The sequence below is a fragment of the Pelophylax lessonae genome, assembly GCF_965119305.1.
Source record: "Pelophylax lessonae genome assembly, chromosome: 2".
Lineage (NCBI taxonomy): Eukaryota > Metazoa > Chordata > Amphibia > Anura > Ranidae > Pelophylax > Pelophylax lessonae.
The window spans coordinates 55,476,886-55,493,774 of NC_138769.1; the positions used below are offsets into that span (position 1 = coordinate 55,476,886).

Sequence of the window (16,889 nt, forward strand, 5' to 3'; positions counted from 1 at the left end):
CATTAGTAGGCCTGTTAGGCAATATTATCCATGCAATTGGGCCCCGTTCACATGGGGCAGATCCCTTTTTCCCCACTGAGCAGGCGCATGACAGGTCTGTTGTCGCTCACTGTGCAGAGACAGGCCTGTCAGAGTCCTGCTCTCCTCTATGGGAAGATCAGATAAAAACGGATAGCCTGTCATTTTAATCCAATCTGACGCGCTGGACAGATGGTGAATGTATCGCCATATATCTGTTTTCAGCAGATTTTGTTGTATTGGATGTCAGCAGACATATGTCCACTGACATTCGTTTCCCCATAAAGACAATGGGTGGCCCTATCGGGCACGCCTGAAAAACAGACAGGTGGACCCGATCATGTGAAAGGGGCCTTAGCATATATAAAATGTTATTGAAATACTTAATAGACTTACACATATGGGAAGTGGGATTTGTGTTAAGTATTTTTATAATAATTAAATACAGGAGGGGGAGTTTTACTAAAACTGGAGTGCTCAGAATCTGGTGCAGCTCTGCATGGTAGCCAATCAGCTTCTAACTACAGCTTGTTCAATTAAGCTTTGACAAAAAAAAAAAAAAAAAACTAGAAGCGGATCGGTTTCTATGCATACCAGCCCCAATGCCTGCTTAGCAGCTATTCAGCGTTTCACCCAACTGACTTCGGGGCCCTGAAAAACATTATATAAAATATAAGCTTTACTATGCTTTACTTGATTGGGTTAGATCGGATCTCTTAAGCCCGATTCACATTAGATGCGGTGCAAATTCACAGCGAATACGCTGCCGATTCCGCACTTGCATCAAAATTGCAACCTGTTCATGCGAACCAATTACGAAGTGTATGTTAAATTAACGACACCCTGAAATTGGTTTGCAAAATGCAGTGCGATTGTATTGCGGACAAAAAAAGGGTCCTGCAAGAGTTTGTTGCGAATGAGGTTTGATCTGAGCCATACAAATCCATGGCCCAAATTGCACCCCAGATACACCACATGTAATTTGCACAGGAATGCGCTGCAATTCCTGTGGGAATTACATGCTGTGTCCCGCATCGCATCATTGTGAACCGGCACTTCTCTTACTACAGTGACTACATGTTTTCTTCCTTTTCATATGGAGATAAAGGTGCAGCACAAATTCCATAAAGTGAGACCTTACTACAGTAAAATTAACGTATGTACACAGGCGTTGTTTGCCTGCATTTGATATGTGTTTGAAACACATGACAAACGCAGCTCAGCAGATTCCCATTTACCTCAGACATGAAGCTGCATTTCATCTGATTTGTGTTTCTCTGAAATCATATCTAAACCCAAAAGTTTATTAATACTGCAGCCTACCAGTCCTTTTATGTGGTGGCTGCATTCATTTTTTTTTTCAGGCTAAAAACAATTTCACTAAGTGCAGAAAATACCTGTTGATGCTGCCAGAAATGCAGTGTCCTTGTCACTTCCTGAGAACTAAACAGAAAGCAAAGCGATCTTATCTTTCCTCTATAAACTACTAATCCCATCAGGTCCATGTAGTGGTGATAAACATAGGAAGACATGCAGGATTACCAGGTGAAAATAAATTGGATATATATATATATATATATATATATATATATTAGTAATCGACTGATAACGGTTTTTGGTTGCCGATACCGATATTTTGGCCATTAAATATCGGTATTGGCCGATATTTTCATACGTTTAAAATTTTTTTTATTTTTAGCACTTGACAGGTACTGTTGTGGAGGGATCTGGGATCTAAAAGACCCCATACCCCTCCTCTGCACTTAAAAGCATTCAAAACGCCAAGTTTGGCTGTTTTGAATGCTGTCATTTTTTTTAAATCTGGCGCCGAGTACCCGGAAGTGATGTCATGACATGACTTCTGGGTTTTTACATGGAGACCCGATCAGAGCCGAATGCGGCTTTGATCGTGTCTTCCGCGGCTGTGCAGGCTGGTTGCCTGGGTCTCCCAGTGGCACGGGAGACCCGGGCGAGCCGCGGAAGGCGGTGGGGGTGACGTCCCCTCCCGCTCCTTGTAATGACAGCCGAGTGGCTTCTCAGCCGCATCGGTCGTCATTACAAGACAGCTGAACGTTGGACGCCGGTACCGGGGTGATGCCTCTAGCTGCAGGCATCACTCCGGTACAAGCACATTCCCAAAATATCGGCAATATCAGTAACCTCAGGGGCTGATTCCGATATATCGGGGAAAGTGCATATCGGCCCCCGATATATCAGCTTTGCCGATAATCGGTCGTTCCCTAATATATATATATATATAATTGGAGAAGCAATTTCAAAAATTGTAGATCTCGTTTACTTCATATCGTCATGCATTTACAGGTAAATATACATTTACAAGTGTCTGAACTAGGCATGCACCGATCCAATATACGGATCGGATATCGGCGCCGATATGGCCATTTTAGATGGATCGGGGGATCGGTAACATTGACCAATCCACTGGCCGATCCGGTTTTTGCTTGGTAACGGCTCAGCCATCCCTTACTAGGTGCAGTAGTAGTATGGGATGGGAGCTGCTACTTCCTGTATAGGTTCCGGCTCACAGGCGGAGTGATATCAGATGCACTCCACCTGTGAGTGGAGGAGCCGTACAAATGAAGCAGCGGCTTTGCTCTGTACTGCAGCCGCTTGCTTTGTGTGTAGCTCTGGATCGGTTCCGGTATCCGCAATTTCACAACGTCAGATATCGGTATCGGGTCCAAAAAAGTCAAATCGGTGCATCCCTAGTCTGAACAATTTCGGACATGCATATGTCCTTCCACTGTCTAGTGGAAACAAAGGAGTGCCCCATCAGATATAATCCAGCAGCGGTGTCCCACCTTGCAATTATATATATATAGATATATATATATATATATATATATATATATATATATACATTTATGGTTTTGGAGTTTTAAATGTAGCATGTCCTATTGGAAAAGGGTTTGGCAAAGCAGATCAAACACAGCCGCATGCATTTGAACTGCACTGTTTTTGCATGTAAAAGCATTCTGTTGTCCTGTACCCAAGCTCTTGGGGCTAGCACGTGACATGTTTTGCATTCAAGAACATTGCGTTAAGTCAGCCTATTAAAATGAATAGGCTTCCAATGCACCCATACAGGCATTGAAGTGCACTACAACACAGGTGAGTTGCCAAGATGCATTACCTGACATGCAAAATGAGCATGTTCCATGTTTTGCTGCGTGTTGGGATAACGTGCACGTTAACCGCAAGGCACTAGTGAATATGGGTCCTTAGGGTTTTGCTGGCATCAATAAATGGGACTAAGATAGCTATCCTCTTAAACATATAAAAATATACAGGTTTTAAAAACTAAATTTTTGATTATCCATACAATAATCATGTGATATAATAACTGAATGTTAAATGGTTAAAAGAAAAAAAAGCTTACAGCATCCGGACTCATGGACTCATCCAGGTAAGCAGGGGGCATCTGCACTTTGCTGAGCACCTTGAAGCAAGTCTTCAGAGCCTGTGTCAGTTCTGGCAGACTGAGACTGTCCATGTTCTCGGAGAGGGATTGCGCCATGTAACTGAGCATCTGCGGCAGGTACTGCGTCTGCACCTCAGAATACAGTTCCTGAAACAAGGAATGTCAGCTTTTTACTGTGACCTGTCTACTTAACAAAAGAAGCAAACAAAAATCTGATTATAATGATAAAAAATTATGATTAAATAATAAAGAACATTTGCACTGTCAATATAATCAAGCTAGTGAGATTAAAGCGATTAAATAATGAAATTGATAATAAATAAAATGTAATAAATGTGACATTTCAATGAAACTCTGGAACTGGTTGTGGACACATGGGGGTTGATTTACTAAAGGTGGAGAGTGCAGGGGGCGTGGCCTGGCGCAGTATGCGGTAAGACGTGAGTAGCTGGAGCTCCGTCAACCGTACAGCCTATTCCTCACATCCTGCACCCTTACAGCCCGCCACGAATCGCCGCTTCCTCCGGTACATACCTAGCTCCCCGTGGGTCATGTCGCCGCCAAAGAAAACCTCGGAAACAGCGGCTAAATTGGATAAATTTCGCCGGCAGACTGGAGCGGCCCCGATCCAAGATGGCGCCGAGCCGGGCATGGCCGCGGGGTCGACAGGAGGAGCAGACACGGCGACTGTGCTTGAGGCGATCTCCGCTTGCCAGGCCACTCTGACCTCCAAAATTGACGAGGTCAAGGTGGACATCTCTCTAATCCGCCAGGACATGAAGCAGCTGCGGGAGAGGGTTGCTGAGGCGGAACACCGGATTGGCGGGATGGAGGACTCCCTGCCCCCGCTGCAGCACACCACTGCTCGCTTGCAGGACCAGGTATCTCAAATTCTTTCTAAACAAGACGACATGGAGAACCGCCTGAGACGCTGCAACCTTAGATTTATAGGTCTCCCGAGGGCTCAGAGGGAAAAGACCCCTTCACTTATCTAGAAAATCTCCTGATACAAGCATATGGTCGGGAATCCTTCTCCCCCACGTTTGTGGTAAAAGTGGAGAGTGCAAAAATTGGTTCAGTTTTCAATAGAAACCAATCAGCTTGCAGGTTTTATTGTCAAAGCTTAAAGGGTAACTCCACTCCCTTTGTGGGAAAATAATAGAAAAAAATAAATATAGCATATACAATTTCGACTGAAGTCATATTTTAATTGAAGTTAATAAAAATGATGTTTCCTTTTTAATCTGCAGCTCTGTAATTCTCAGAAAAATGCAATGCAATATCACTATAAAAAAGTATAAAATCCTGCGCTAATCCCTCCACCACTCAGTGGAAATAAACCAGTGATGCAATTAACCTGTGATACAATTAAAATAAATCAAAACAAATTGTGGCTGAAAAAATATCTAAAAAATTATCTAGAAAAGCTGCAACCAATATAGTCCGAACACAAGAACCATAAAACCAGTAAATTAAGAAAATGGGTGCCCTAATCATGTAAACTTAAGATCGGTGTATGAATCTAATTAAATATTTCAAACAATCATTTGTTAAACAAACATTATGTCCATTTGAGAACCTCAAGGAGTGAGAGTCCTTTGAGTGAATTATTAATCCTTTTCAGTGATGGATTAAAAGTGTATATCCGTGTTCATAAAGGAATCTAAGCAGAACGGTGCTTAGAAAAATCCCTTCACCACATATACACACCGCTTACCAGAAATCGTAGATCTAGAGATCACACATGCCTTAATTAATCCAGACAGACTCAGCAGCCAAGCTGGGGTAGATGTCTGTTCCACTGGCATTCATAAGGATAGTTCAATACAGTCAAATGGTAAGGCAGTCAGCTGGTAATAACTCCCCATGTGCATAGATAAACGAGAAATCTCGTAGTGTAATATGTTTAAAAAAGCATCTATTTTATTATATATAAAAAACAGACTACACTTACGAGAATGAAGATTCAAATCAGTGTCGTTTACACATTAGTAACACACACAGCAGCGATCAGCACTAGCCTGCTTGTGCAGAATGACGTCACAAATATGGCTCCGCCCGACGCGTTTCCCCGTAACTGTCTTCAACTGGGAAAGGAGTAACACATTGTGTGCTACTAATGTGTAAACAACGCTGATTTGAATCATATAGTAAATAATAATAATAAATGCTTTTTTAAACATATTACACTATTACATGGGGAGTTATTACCAGCTGACTGCCTTACCATTTGACTCTATTGAACTATCCTTATGAATGTTCATGGATGCCCTCCCAGCAAACTAAGCCCACAATGTAGCAGTCTTTCGGCTATAGCACAAGAAGGAAGTAGTTAATCAAACAAGCTGAAGTTAGAAGCTGATTGGCTATCATGCACAGCTGCATCAAATTTGCACTCTCCACTTTTAGTAAATCGACCACATAACTTTAAAAGAAAACCTGTTGCAAGAGGAATAAAATTACTTCCATTGCTGATCTACTTCTGAAAATGCTTTCTGCCTGAGTGCCACGCTTTTAATGTTTTCACAAACCTAGAACAAGTATTCAACTCAGGAATGTCAGAGAGAATTAGAAGTTCATATCTGTATGTTTACTTTGGACCTGCATTTTGAGGGAAGATCAGCAATGACAGCCTTCAAGTTTGTCTCAAGACTGGTTACCCTAACAAACACAGTATATTAGAAGCACAAGAGCATCACCTGTGAAAATCCAAGCCATGTTAGCAAAATGATGACACTGATAACAATAACTAATGGATTGTTCCACCTTAAATATGCTTTTAAAGTGGACCTGAACTTAAAAAGTGAAGATTTACTAGAAATGTTATTTGCGCCTAAGCAGTATTCTGGAAAATAGGATTTTTAAAATCCATTACTCTAATGTTCATTGATGGACACAGCTCCTGATCTTCTTAACTATTGGGTTATACTGCCCCCTACAGGAGTAGGACACTGGGCAGAAAAAAGTTTGGCTACATTCCCTCTCTCTGCTACAGATACTCAGTTTTGTTACAAGCAATGTCAGAAGAATTACAACGCCACAGAGGGGTGGGTACTGTGTCTGAGGGAGAGGGGGGGACAGCAAATCACCATACTAGGAACCAGGCGGGCACCGCTCCAGACAGAATCCCTCACCATCAAAACAAGGGGGCTGTTGGCCAGGAGGAACGCTGCGACTCTGGCCGAGACCCAGTCGTATGTGACATCACAAGGCGATTAACACGCAGGCCACCACCGTCCAGTGGGGCTATGTCGCGGTCGACCTAGCATGGAGTTGAGGTCGCTGGCTGGGGTGACCACTGGAACTTAGATTATCCAGCCCGTCGCCCAGTCTGGCAGTTGATTGTAGATCTCACAGGAAAAAAACAGGAGAAAAATTTCTATCTAAAAAAATTGCCAGGACCAGGAATCTCAGCAGGGAACTAGGTCCTTACTCCTGACTAGGCAGAAAAAAACTGAGTACCTATAGCAAAGAGAGGGAGTATATCCCCTGGGACTGCCCATAGGCATAGCCAGACTTTTTTTCTGCCTAGTGTCCTACTTCTGTAGGGGGCAGTATAACCTAATGGTTAAGTAGAGCAGAAGCTGTGTCTGTCAATGAACAAAAGAGAAAGGTATATTTTGTCTTGAAAAACAACAGTGCAATTCCTGTGCCTTGAACCTCATGGCTGTACATCTGCAGAGTGAGATCATCTAAAACACAGTTGCCTCTGACTACTAATATCACCAGGTGAGATTTGGTGATGCCATTACTGTGCTGTTCACTATTCTCCTTGCTGGACCTGAGGACAGGACATGCAGTGGAAGAATTTCTTTGCTTACGCGTCATTCTTTATGTGGATCTGTGCTTCCGATATCTATTGCGCTGCTTCCTAAATATTCCCTCTAGTCATCAAATCACAAGTCATTAGGGTGGCAGCTCTGACATGAGGAAGCAAAACTATGTCACTACCAAGATGGCTGCCTCCACAGAGATACAATGCAAAACAAGGTATGACAAATCAATATTGGGGAAAAGATCAGTGGCAGGGAGCCCACTGACAATACTAGACACAACTTCCACATGGTCCTCAAAGATTTTTCTAGGAAATTTGCTGAAACACATTAGAAGTTTATATGTGAAAAAGTGCATATCAGAATATCAGACAAAATAGACAGAGAGGCAAAAAGCACTGAGAAACAGACAAAAGACACAGACATGGTTCCAGAATTTCCCTTACCAGGGGTATGACATCCAACAGAAAGACCAGCAGAGTGCACATCTCAGACACACAGGGAGGTCGGCCTACGTATCTACTGTCTGTGGAGTTCACATCTTTTCTGCAAAATTCAATGACAGAAAATAATTACTCATTGCACAGGAATAGGTCTTTGGGCTTTTGTACATATCTGAACAGATATGTAGAGGAGTGGCCCACAGCACCAAAAGACTTATCTATAAAGGAAGCAGCTTTACTATAGTTTTCACTTCCCATTGTGTTATGTGCCATTCATTAAATGCAAGCCTCATGGTGTGCACTGTGGTTTCTGTCGGAATAGTGCATAGTGTTGCAGAAAGAACTCCGTAATTGGAGAGGTCACAAGACTGTAAATTGGACCAAATCATACAGAGTGCATTACACATTTCCTTTTTAATGACCCCCCACCCTTTACTAATGCCCTGCAGACCTCTGCTATGTAATGACCCCAACTCCGCACTTATACCTTGTAGAAGTTTACCATGTAATGACTGCCACCTTTTATTAATACCCTACAGATTTCTATGCAACACCCCTTTAGATCTCTCCATGTAATAATCCTCACTCTGTACTAATACCCTTCAGTACTATCCTATATAATAATCCTCACCTTACACCAATACCCTCAAGTACTATCCTGAACTAACACTCTATCACCCTGTACAAATATTCTTTAGATCACTCCTATGTAAGGACCCCCTCACACCCCATCCCATACTTATACAGTGAGGGGAAAAAAGTATTTCATCCCCTGCTGATTTTGTTCCTTTGTCCACTGACAAAGAAATTATCAGTCTATAATTATAATGGTAGGTCTATTTTTTAACATTGAGAGAAAAAATAAACAAAAAAACCCATAAAAACCCATTTCAAATAAGTTATAAATTAATTTGCCTTTTAACGAGTGAAAAAAGTATTTGATCCCTTCGCAAAACATGACTTAGTACTTGGTGGCAAAACTCTTGTTGCCAGTCACAGAGGTAAGACATTTCTTGTAGTTGGCCACCAGGTTTGCACACATCTCAGGAGGGATTTTGTCCCACTCCTCTTTGCAGATCCTCTCCAAGTCATTCAGGTTTTGAGGCCAATGTTTGGTAATTCGAACCTTCATCTCCCTCCAAATATTTTATATGGGATAAGGTCTGGAGTCTGGCTAGGCCACTCCAGTACCTTTAAGCGGTTGTAAACTTACCTTTAGCGTTTGTACCTATAGGTAAGCCTATAATGAGGTATAGGCTATAGGTACTGTAAACATCTCCTAAACTTGCACCGTTTAGGAGATATTGAGATATTTACATTGCATGCAGCCGATGACATCATTGGCGCACGACCACCCCTGCTGTTTCTTCAGAGCCCTGTGCCGTAACCAGCGGCTCCCGTGCGGATGCATTGGAGTGACGTCACGCAGCTCTGGCCAGTAGCACAGTCGAAGTCTGCGGACCCAGAAGGAAGACCGTCGAAGATGGAGGCAGCCTCCAGCAGGGACGACGCGGGCTTCATTTGCAGGTGTCACATAATGTGCTAGAATGCGATGCATATTAGCACATTATACATTTACTTTGCAGGTTAAAAAAAAAAGAGAAAAAACATTTAGCAGACTTTACTTCCTCTTTAATGTGCTTCTTCTTGAGCCACTCCTTTGTTGCCTTGGCCATGTGTTTTGGGTCATTGTCATGCTGGAATACCCATCCATGACCCATTTTCAATGCCCTGGCTGAAGGAAGGAGAGTCTCACCCAAGATTTGACAGTACATTGCCCTGTCCATCGTCCCTTTGATGCTGTGAAGTTGTTCTGTCCCCTTAGCAGAAAAACACCCCCAAAGGATAATGTTTTCACCTCCATGTTTGATGGTGGGGATGGTGTTCTTGAGGTCATAGGCAGCATTACTCCTCCTCCAAACACGGCAAGTTGAGTCGATGCCTAAGAGCTCGATTTTGGTTTGATCTGACCACAACACTTTCACCCAGTTCTCCTCTGAATCATTCAGATGTTCATTAGCAAATTTCAGACAGGCCTGTACATGTGCTTTTTTGAGCAGGGGGACTTTGCAGGCGCTGCAGAACTTCAGTCCTTCACCGCGTAGTGTGTTAACAATTGTTTTTTTGGTGACTATGGTCCCAACTGCCTTAAGATCATTGACAAGATTCTCCTATGTAGTTCTGGGCTGATTCTTCACCGTTCTCATAATCATTGAAACTCCACGAGGTGAGATCTTGCATGGAGCCCCAGACCAAGGGAGATTGACAGTTATTTTGTGTTTCTTCTATTTGCGAATAATCGCACCGACTGTTGTCACCCTCTCACCAAGCTGCTTGGCGATGGTCTTGTAGCTCATTCCAGCCTTGTGTAGGTCTACAATTGTGTCCCTGACATCCTTGGACAGCTCTTTGGTCTTGGCCATGAGGGAAATAAGCATTTAATCCCCTATCAATCAGCAAGATTTCTGGATCCCAGGTGTCTTCTATATAGGTAGCAAGCTGAGATGAGCAGCACTCCCTTTAAAAGAGCACTCCTAATCTCAGCTCGTTACCTGTATAGAGGACACCTGTGAGACAGAAATCTTGCTGATTGATAGGGGATCAAATTCTTATTTCACTCATTAAATGCAAATCAATTTATAACTTTTTTGAAATGCCCTTTTCTGGATTTTTTTGTTGTTATTCCGTCTCTGACTGTTAAACTAAACCTAACATTAAAATTATAGACTGATCCTTTTTTTGTCCATGGGCAAACGTAAAAGCTCAGCAGGGGATCAAATACTTTTTTCTCTCACTGTACCCTTCAGATCTCTCCTATGTAATGACCTCACCCAATAGTAATACCTTGCACATCTTTCCTATGTAATGACCCCCACCCTGTACTAATATCCTGCAGATCTCTCCTATGTAATGACCTGCACCCTTTACCCTACATATTTCAGTGTAATAATCCCCACCCTGTCCTAATACTCTGCAGATTTTCCCTTCGTAATGACCAACACCCTGTACGAATACCCTACAAATGTTTCTTCAATGCCCTGCACCTTATAGTAATACCTACAGATTTCTATGTAATTCCTTGCACCCTGTAGTAATACCCTACAGATTTCTATGTAATTCCTTGCACCCTGTAGCAATATCCTACAGATTTCTATGTAATTCCTTGCACCCTGTAGTAATACCCTACAGATTTCTATGTAATTCCTTGCACCCTGTAGTAATATCCTACAGATTTCTATGTAATTCCCTGAACCCTGTAGTAATATCCTACAGATTTCTATGTAATTCCCTGCACCCTGTAATAATATCCTACAGATTTCTATGTAATTCCCTGCACCCTGTAGTAATACCCTTCGGATTTCTATGTAATGACCCCCTTACCCTCTCCCCCATAGACTAATACCCTTCAGATCTCTCCAATGTATTAATCCCCACCCTGTACTAATATCCTTCAGTATTATCCTATACAATTCTCCCCATCCTGTAGCAATACCCCCCAGTACTATCCTATATAATAATCCCCACCCTGAACTATCACCCTGTACTAATGTCCTTTCGATCTCTTCAATGTAAGGACCCCCTCCCACCCCATCCCATACTTATACCCTTCAGATCTCTCCTATGTAATGACCTCACCCTGTACTAACACATTGCAGATTTCCCCGATGTAATGACCCCCACCCTGTACTAATACCCTGCAGATCTCTCCTATGTAATGACCCGCACCCTGTACAATACCCTACAGATTTCAGTGTAATAACCAGTACATGTACTAATCACCTGCAGATTTTCCCTTTGTAATGACCAACATCCTGTACTAATACCCTACACATCTTTCTGCAATGCCCTGCACCCTGTAGTAATATTCTACAGATTTCTATGCAATTCCCTGCACCCTGTAGTAATACCCTACAAATTTCTATGTAATGGCCTGCACCCTGTAGTTATACCCTACAGATTTCGTTGTAATTCCCTGCACCCTGTAGTAATACCCTACAGATTTCGTTGTATTGACATGCACCCTGTACTAATACCCTGCTGATTTCTCTTATGCTGGCTATACCTGAAGCTCTGCTCAAAGCACACAGTCATGTAATCCCATAGGAAGTCTGTGCTGAGAGATGTGATGAGGAGATTGACTGTCTTCACAATTTCTGAAGCATTCTTGTTTTCCTTAATTGCACTGAAAGACAAAGTTATCACAATAAGATATTTTCCTTTTAACGAGTGAAGTCATGGCAACAGGCAGGAAAGAACAAAGAACTAAATGTACGAAAAAGGTTATTTTCATTAAAACTATAATTACTCATCCCGCTAAGCCCTCCTGAAATTACTCAATACCAATCCCACAACTCCTGAACATCTCTAGTCTCAGAAAACAGCCCTTTACAATTTTATTAGAGCTCAAAAGGAGTGGTACATACAAAGGTACGTGGACAACCCTCCAAATTATTCAGCTCAAGTGTTTCCAGTACAGAGTACTGTTAATACTACAGCATGCAAAAACATTTTAGACAATTGTGCACCTCCAACCTTGGTAACCGTTTTAAGGAAGGCCATTTTCTGTTCCATGAAGACATTGTTGAGTTGGGTGTGAAGGAACTTAAGTGGCCTGGACAGAGCCATGACCTCAAATCTGAGCACCTTTGGGATGAATTGGAAAGCGGTTTGTGAGCCAGGTCTTTTTGTCCAACATCAGTGCCTGACCTCACAAATGCTTTTTTGGCTGAATAGGCACAAATTCCCACATATACAATCCAAACTACAGAAGACTGGAGGCTGTTATAGCAGCAAGGAGACAGCACCGTATTATTACCTATGGATAGTACCCATGGGACGCTGTGTAAAATCTACAGAAATGCAATTATTTACAAATCTCATAAATCCATATTTTAGTCACAATAGGAAATATAGCATAGTTTATGTGTAATATTCAGAAAAAAATAACGCCATTTGGAAACTGATTGCAGCAACACTTTTTTAAATTGTTTGGGCAGGACCATATTTACCATGGAGTAGCATTCCCTCTTCTTTTAAAAATACTCTGTAAACACCTGGGAACCGAGGAGACCAGTTGCTGGACATTTGGGAGAGGAATGTTGTCCCATTCTTGCTTGATATAGGATGGTAACTGCTCAACAGTCCTGGGTCTTCTTTGTTGCATTTTTCATGTCAAGATGTGTCAAATATTTTCAAATGGTGAAAGGTCTGGACTGCAGGCAGGTAAGTTAAGCATCCGGACTCTTCTACTACGAAGCCATGCTGTTGTCATAGATTCAGTATGCAGTTTAGCAATGTACTGCTGAAATTTTCAAGGCCTTCCCTGAAAAAGACGATGTCTGGATGGGACCATATGATGCTCTAAAACCTTGATATATCTTTCAGCATTGTTTGCCCCTTTCCATATGTAGTCAGGTGCAGTCTATTTTCTCCACTGCAGATGGCGCTCACCTGTAGCGGTTCTGCAGCTGGACAGGGAGTTAAGAGGAACAAGGTTCCTCAATGGTTTCCTGGGATACTGGGGAAGCTATTTGGTTGGATGCTGCCACCCCATGTGACCCTGGCAACCATCATGGGTCAGGCCGAGAGTCTACCTAAGGTTCTAACTCCAAGGTTTGGCACGCTTTATGCGAATTGGTAGAGTAGGGAAAGGTACCCCCGCCTGTTCGGGACAGTGCAAGGTTCCCAATGAGGAGGGAAAACATAGGGTCACAACTCCTCTGGGCTACACCCTGCTTGGGCACGAGATGACCAGGCCACATTTTGCTCTCTTACCAGACGTTGTCAATTCGTCTGATACCTGCTCTCTTCACATTGTTGGAAACCATGCGTGTACCCAATTGGGCAGCCGTCCAACTGGGTTTGTTGTGAATTGTTGCTGCATTACATCAATACAAGTTTTTCATTGCACCTGACTGTGTGAACTGTTGTCGCCGCACTATGCTGCGCCCCACCTATACATATGTGCAAGCTGCCCATTTCATACGCACTGATAGACCCCCATACCATCAGAGATGAAGCCTTTTTGAACAGAGCGCTGATAAGCCAGAAGGTCCCTCTCCTTTTAGTCCACAGGACACGGAGCCAGTGGTTGCCAAAAAGAATGTCAAACTTAGATTCCTCTGACACAGAACAGCTTTCCACTTTGCAACAGACCATTTTAAATACGTTATGGCCCAGAAAAGATGGTGGCGTTTCTGGATCATGTTCAGATATGGCTTCTTCTTTGCATCTGCTTCTTGATTTTTGGAAGTAATTCCGAGCCCATCACTGAAAAGGTCTCCGTTTTTAATGCAGTCCTGCCTGAGGGCCTAAAGAACACAGGAATCCAATATTTTGTTTCGGCCTTGTCCCATGCGCACAGAGATTTCCTCAGATTCTCTGAATTTTTTGATGATAATATGTACTGTAGATGATGATATATTTAACATCTTTGTAATTTAATGTAAAGGAACATTATTCTACAATGAATGAAGCTTTTTCGCAGATTGGTGAACCTCTGTTCATCTTTACTTCTGAGACACTATGACTCTCTAAGATGCCCATTATACCCAATCATGTTACTGACCTGTTGTCAACTAACCTAATTCATTGCAAAATGTTCTTCTAGCTCTCCCGTTAGTAGCACTTAATTTGCCAGCTTTTGGTTGCTCTGTCCCAACTTTCTTTAGACGTGTTGCTGCCATCATTTTTAGAATTACCTTATTTTTTTCTTAAAACGATCCATTTTACCAGTCTATACATTTGATTTGATTTCTATTTTCTATTGTGAATAAAATATGGGTTAATGAGATTAGCCAATCACTGCATTCTGTTTTTATGTAGATTTTACCCAGCATCCCAACTTTTTTGGGGCTGTAGTTACATTGGCGTTCTCACCTCCCATGCCTCTCCACCTTATCCAATCAGGGTGCGCCTTGCATTCATTGAGAAAAATATGCATAATTACACTGGTCCAAACTGAACTAATGTAACTATGCAATAAAATCCACACCTGGAATTCAGATTTAACCAACACTGTACCTTGTGTAGGCAAACCATAAACAATAGTCACCAGACACCAGGGTCTATATCATGGTCAGTCAGGGTTGTGTACCTATTTTTTTATTCTTTTTTTTGCTTTATAATGTACTGGCGCTGCTCTGAATTGGCACTAAATAATGAAATGAAGGTAAGGCAAACAAAGCATTCTGATCTTGGCACTTCCTTCCATGCACTTCTATTAATACCTTATGAGCTGGCTGCCAGTCTGGGCATAACTCAGCTTTATATCTGTCCCCAGAGCATCCCGGCAGTATGCATAAAAGGCTCTGATCACTTCCAGGAACAAATCTCCCACCACAGGGGGACCTGATGAAAAATGGAAAATGGCACATCATCAGCAATGCAGTATATGACATATTCATTAAAACAAATGATGAAAGAATCAGTCTTCCACCCCCCACCACACACACACACACACACACACACACACACACACACACACACACACACACACACACACACTTCCCCTAAGTATTGCAGTTTTTGGTGGATCCTGGATATCCAAACCAAATATTGGCATTTTATATCACTCACGGGTTTAAATGGTAATAGCTCAGTGCCACAGTGTCCAGGTCTTTACACTTGCTAAGCCCAATATTACATCTTCATCTTCCCACCACAAACACAAAATGATGACCTCACGCTTTTCAAACTAAGCTGTCCAATTACTGTGAATTCTACTAGATGTGGAATCCATTACACCAGTGGTTCTCAACTCCTGTCCTCAGGACCCACTAACAGGCCAGGTTTGCAAGATAACTAAAATACATTACAGGTGATATCATTTGGTGCTCAGTGATTGCAGTATTCTAGTCTGCATCTCCCTAAGGCAATACTTAAAATTTGGCCTGTTAGTGGGCTCCGAGGACCGGAGTTGAGAACCACTGCATTAGCGGAATATGAAGCCTTATTTAGCTTTGTAATGGCATTGGCAGGTGGAAATATCTCAGAACTGCAGTCCCCAGGGAATATGAGAAACAATGTATTTCAACTTGCCAGCTACCACACAGGGCAGAAGTATCACTTATATATATCTAGACAAAGCTATAAGGCTAAGTTCACATGTAGGCATTTTGGGGAGTTTTTCTTCTCTAGGATCAGCTCAAAAAATGCCCAACAAAACAAATCCTATTCATTTCAATGGCCCCTGTTAACATCTGAGCGTTTTACGTTTTAAGAAAAATGCCCAACGCTCAAAAAAGTACATGAGCTTTGTTTTGGGCAGATTACAGGCGTTTTTATTTATTTCCATTAGTCGCTTGTCAACCTAAAAATGCCTGCACAAAAATGCCTGTTAAAAACGACTGAAAAAACGCCTAAAAAACGCCTGTAAATAGCAACGCCAAGATGTGAACGTAGCCAAAAGATGAACTACAGGCAGATATTCAGGAAACACCAATTACGGCAGTTATGTATATATTAAAGATTTGTTAAATGTATTTAACCACTTGCCTACTGAGCACTTTTATCCCCTTCCTGCCCTGGCCAATTCTCAGTGCTGTCGCAATGTTAATGACAATTGCGCAGTCATGCAACACTGTATCCATATGAAGTTTTCATCATTTTTTTGATACAGATAGAGCTTTCTTTTGGTGGTATTTAATTTACCACTGAGGTTATTTTTTGCTAAACAAATGAAAAAAAAACATAAAATAAAAAAAACAAAAAAAAAAACAGAATTTTCTTTGTTTCTGTTATAAAACATTGCAAATAAGTAATTTTTCTTCCAATATGTTTAAAGTAATTTTTCTTCTTCACTGATGAGGCTGCACTGATGAGAACTGATTGGCACTGATGGGACTGCACTGAAGATCAGTGCCCTGTTTATCAGTGTAAATGTCTGTTGTCACAGGATAGCCAGTTATCGGCTTTCCTTTCCTCACACAGTGACAGCCCTGAGGAAAGGAAATGCCAAAAAACTGAATTTGTTTACATGTGATTAAAGGAATTACATGTGGTTAAAGGTAGATTGTATAAGTACCTATATACACTTGAAAGCCATAACATTATGACCACCCACCTAATATTGAGTAGGTCCCCCTTTTGCTGCCAAAACAGCCCTAAACTATTGAGGCATGGACAAAGCATCACACTGGCTCCACCAGCTTGCCTTCCCTCGTAGTGCACCCTGGTGCCATCTCTTCCCCAGGTAGGTGACCCATACGTACC

The 16,889-nt window shown here is 42.0% G+C and overlaps 1 protein-coding gene across 1 annotated transcript in view; it reads right to left on the reverse strand.

The window, feature by feature from the left end:
- Positions 1–16,889, reverse strand: part of DOP1B (DOP1 leucine zipper like protein B) — a 273,490-nt gene that overhangs the window by 119,503 nt on the left and 137,098 nt on the right. Inside the window, exons 10-13 of the mRNA XM_082246954.1 lie at positions 14,906–15,026; positions 11,740–11,859; positions 7,680–7,779; positions 3,419–3,607 (exon numbers count right to left, since the gene is read on the reverse strand). Of these exons, the coding sequence (XP_082103080.1) occupies positions 3,419–3,607; positions 7,680–7,779; positions 11,740–11,859; positions 14,906–15,026 (530 nt within the window). The remainder of the gene's footprint in view (positions 1–3,418; positions 3,608–7,679; positions 7,780–11,739; positions 11,860–14,905; positions 15,027–16,889) is intronic.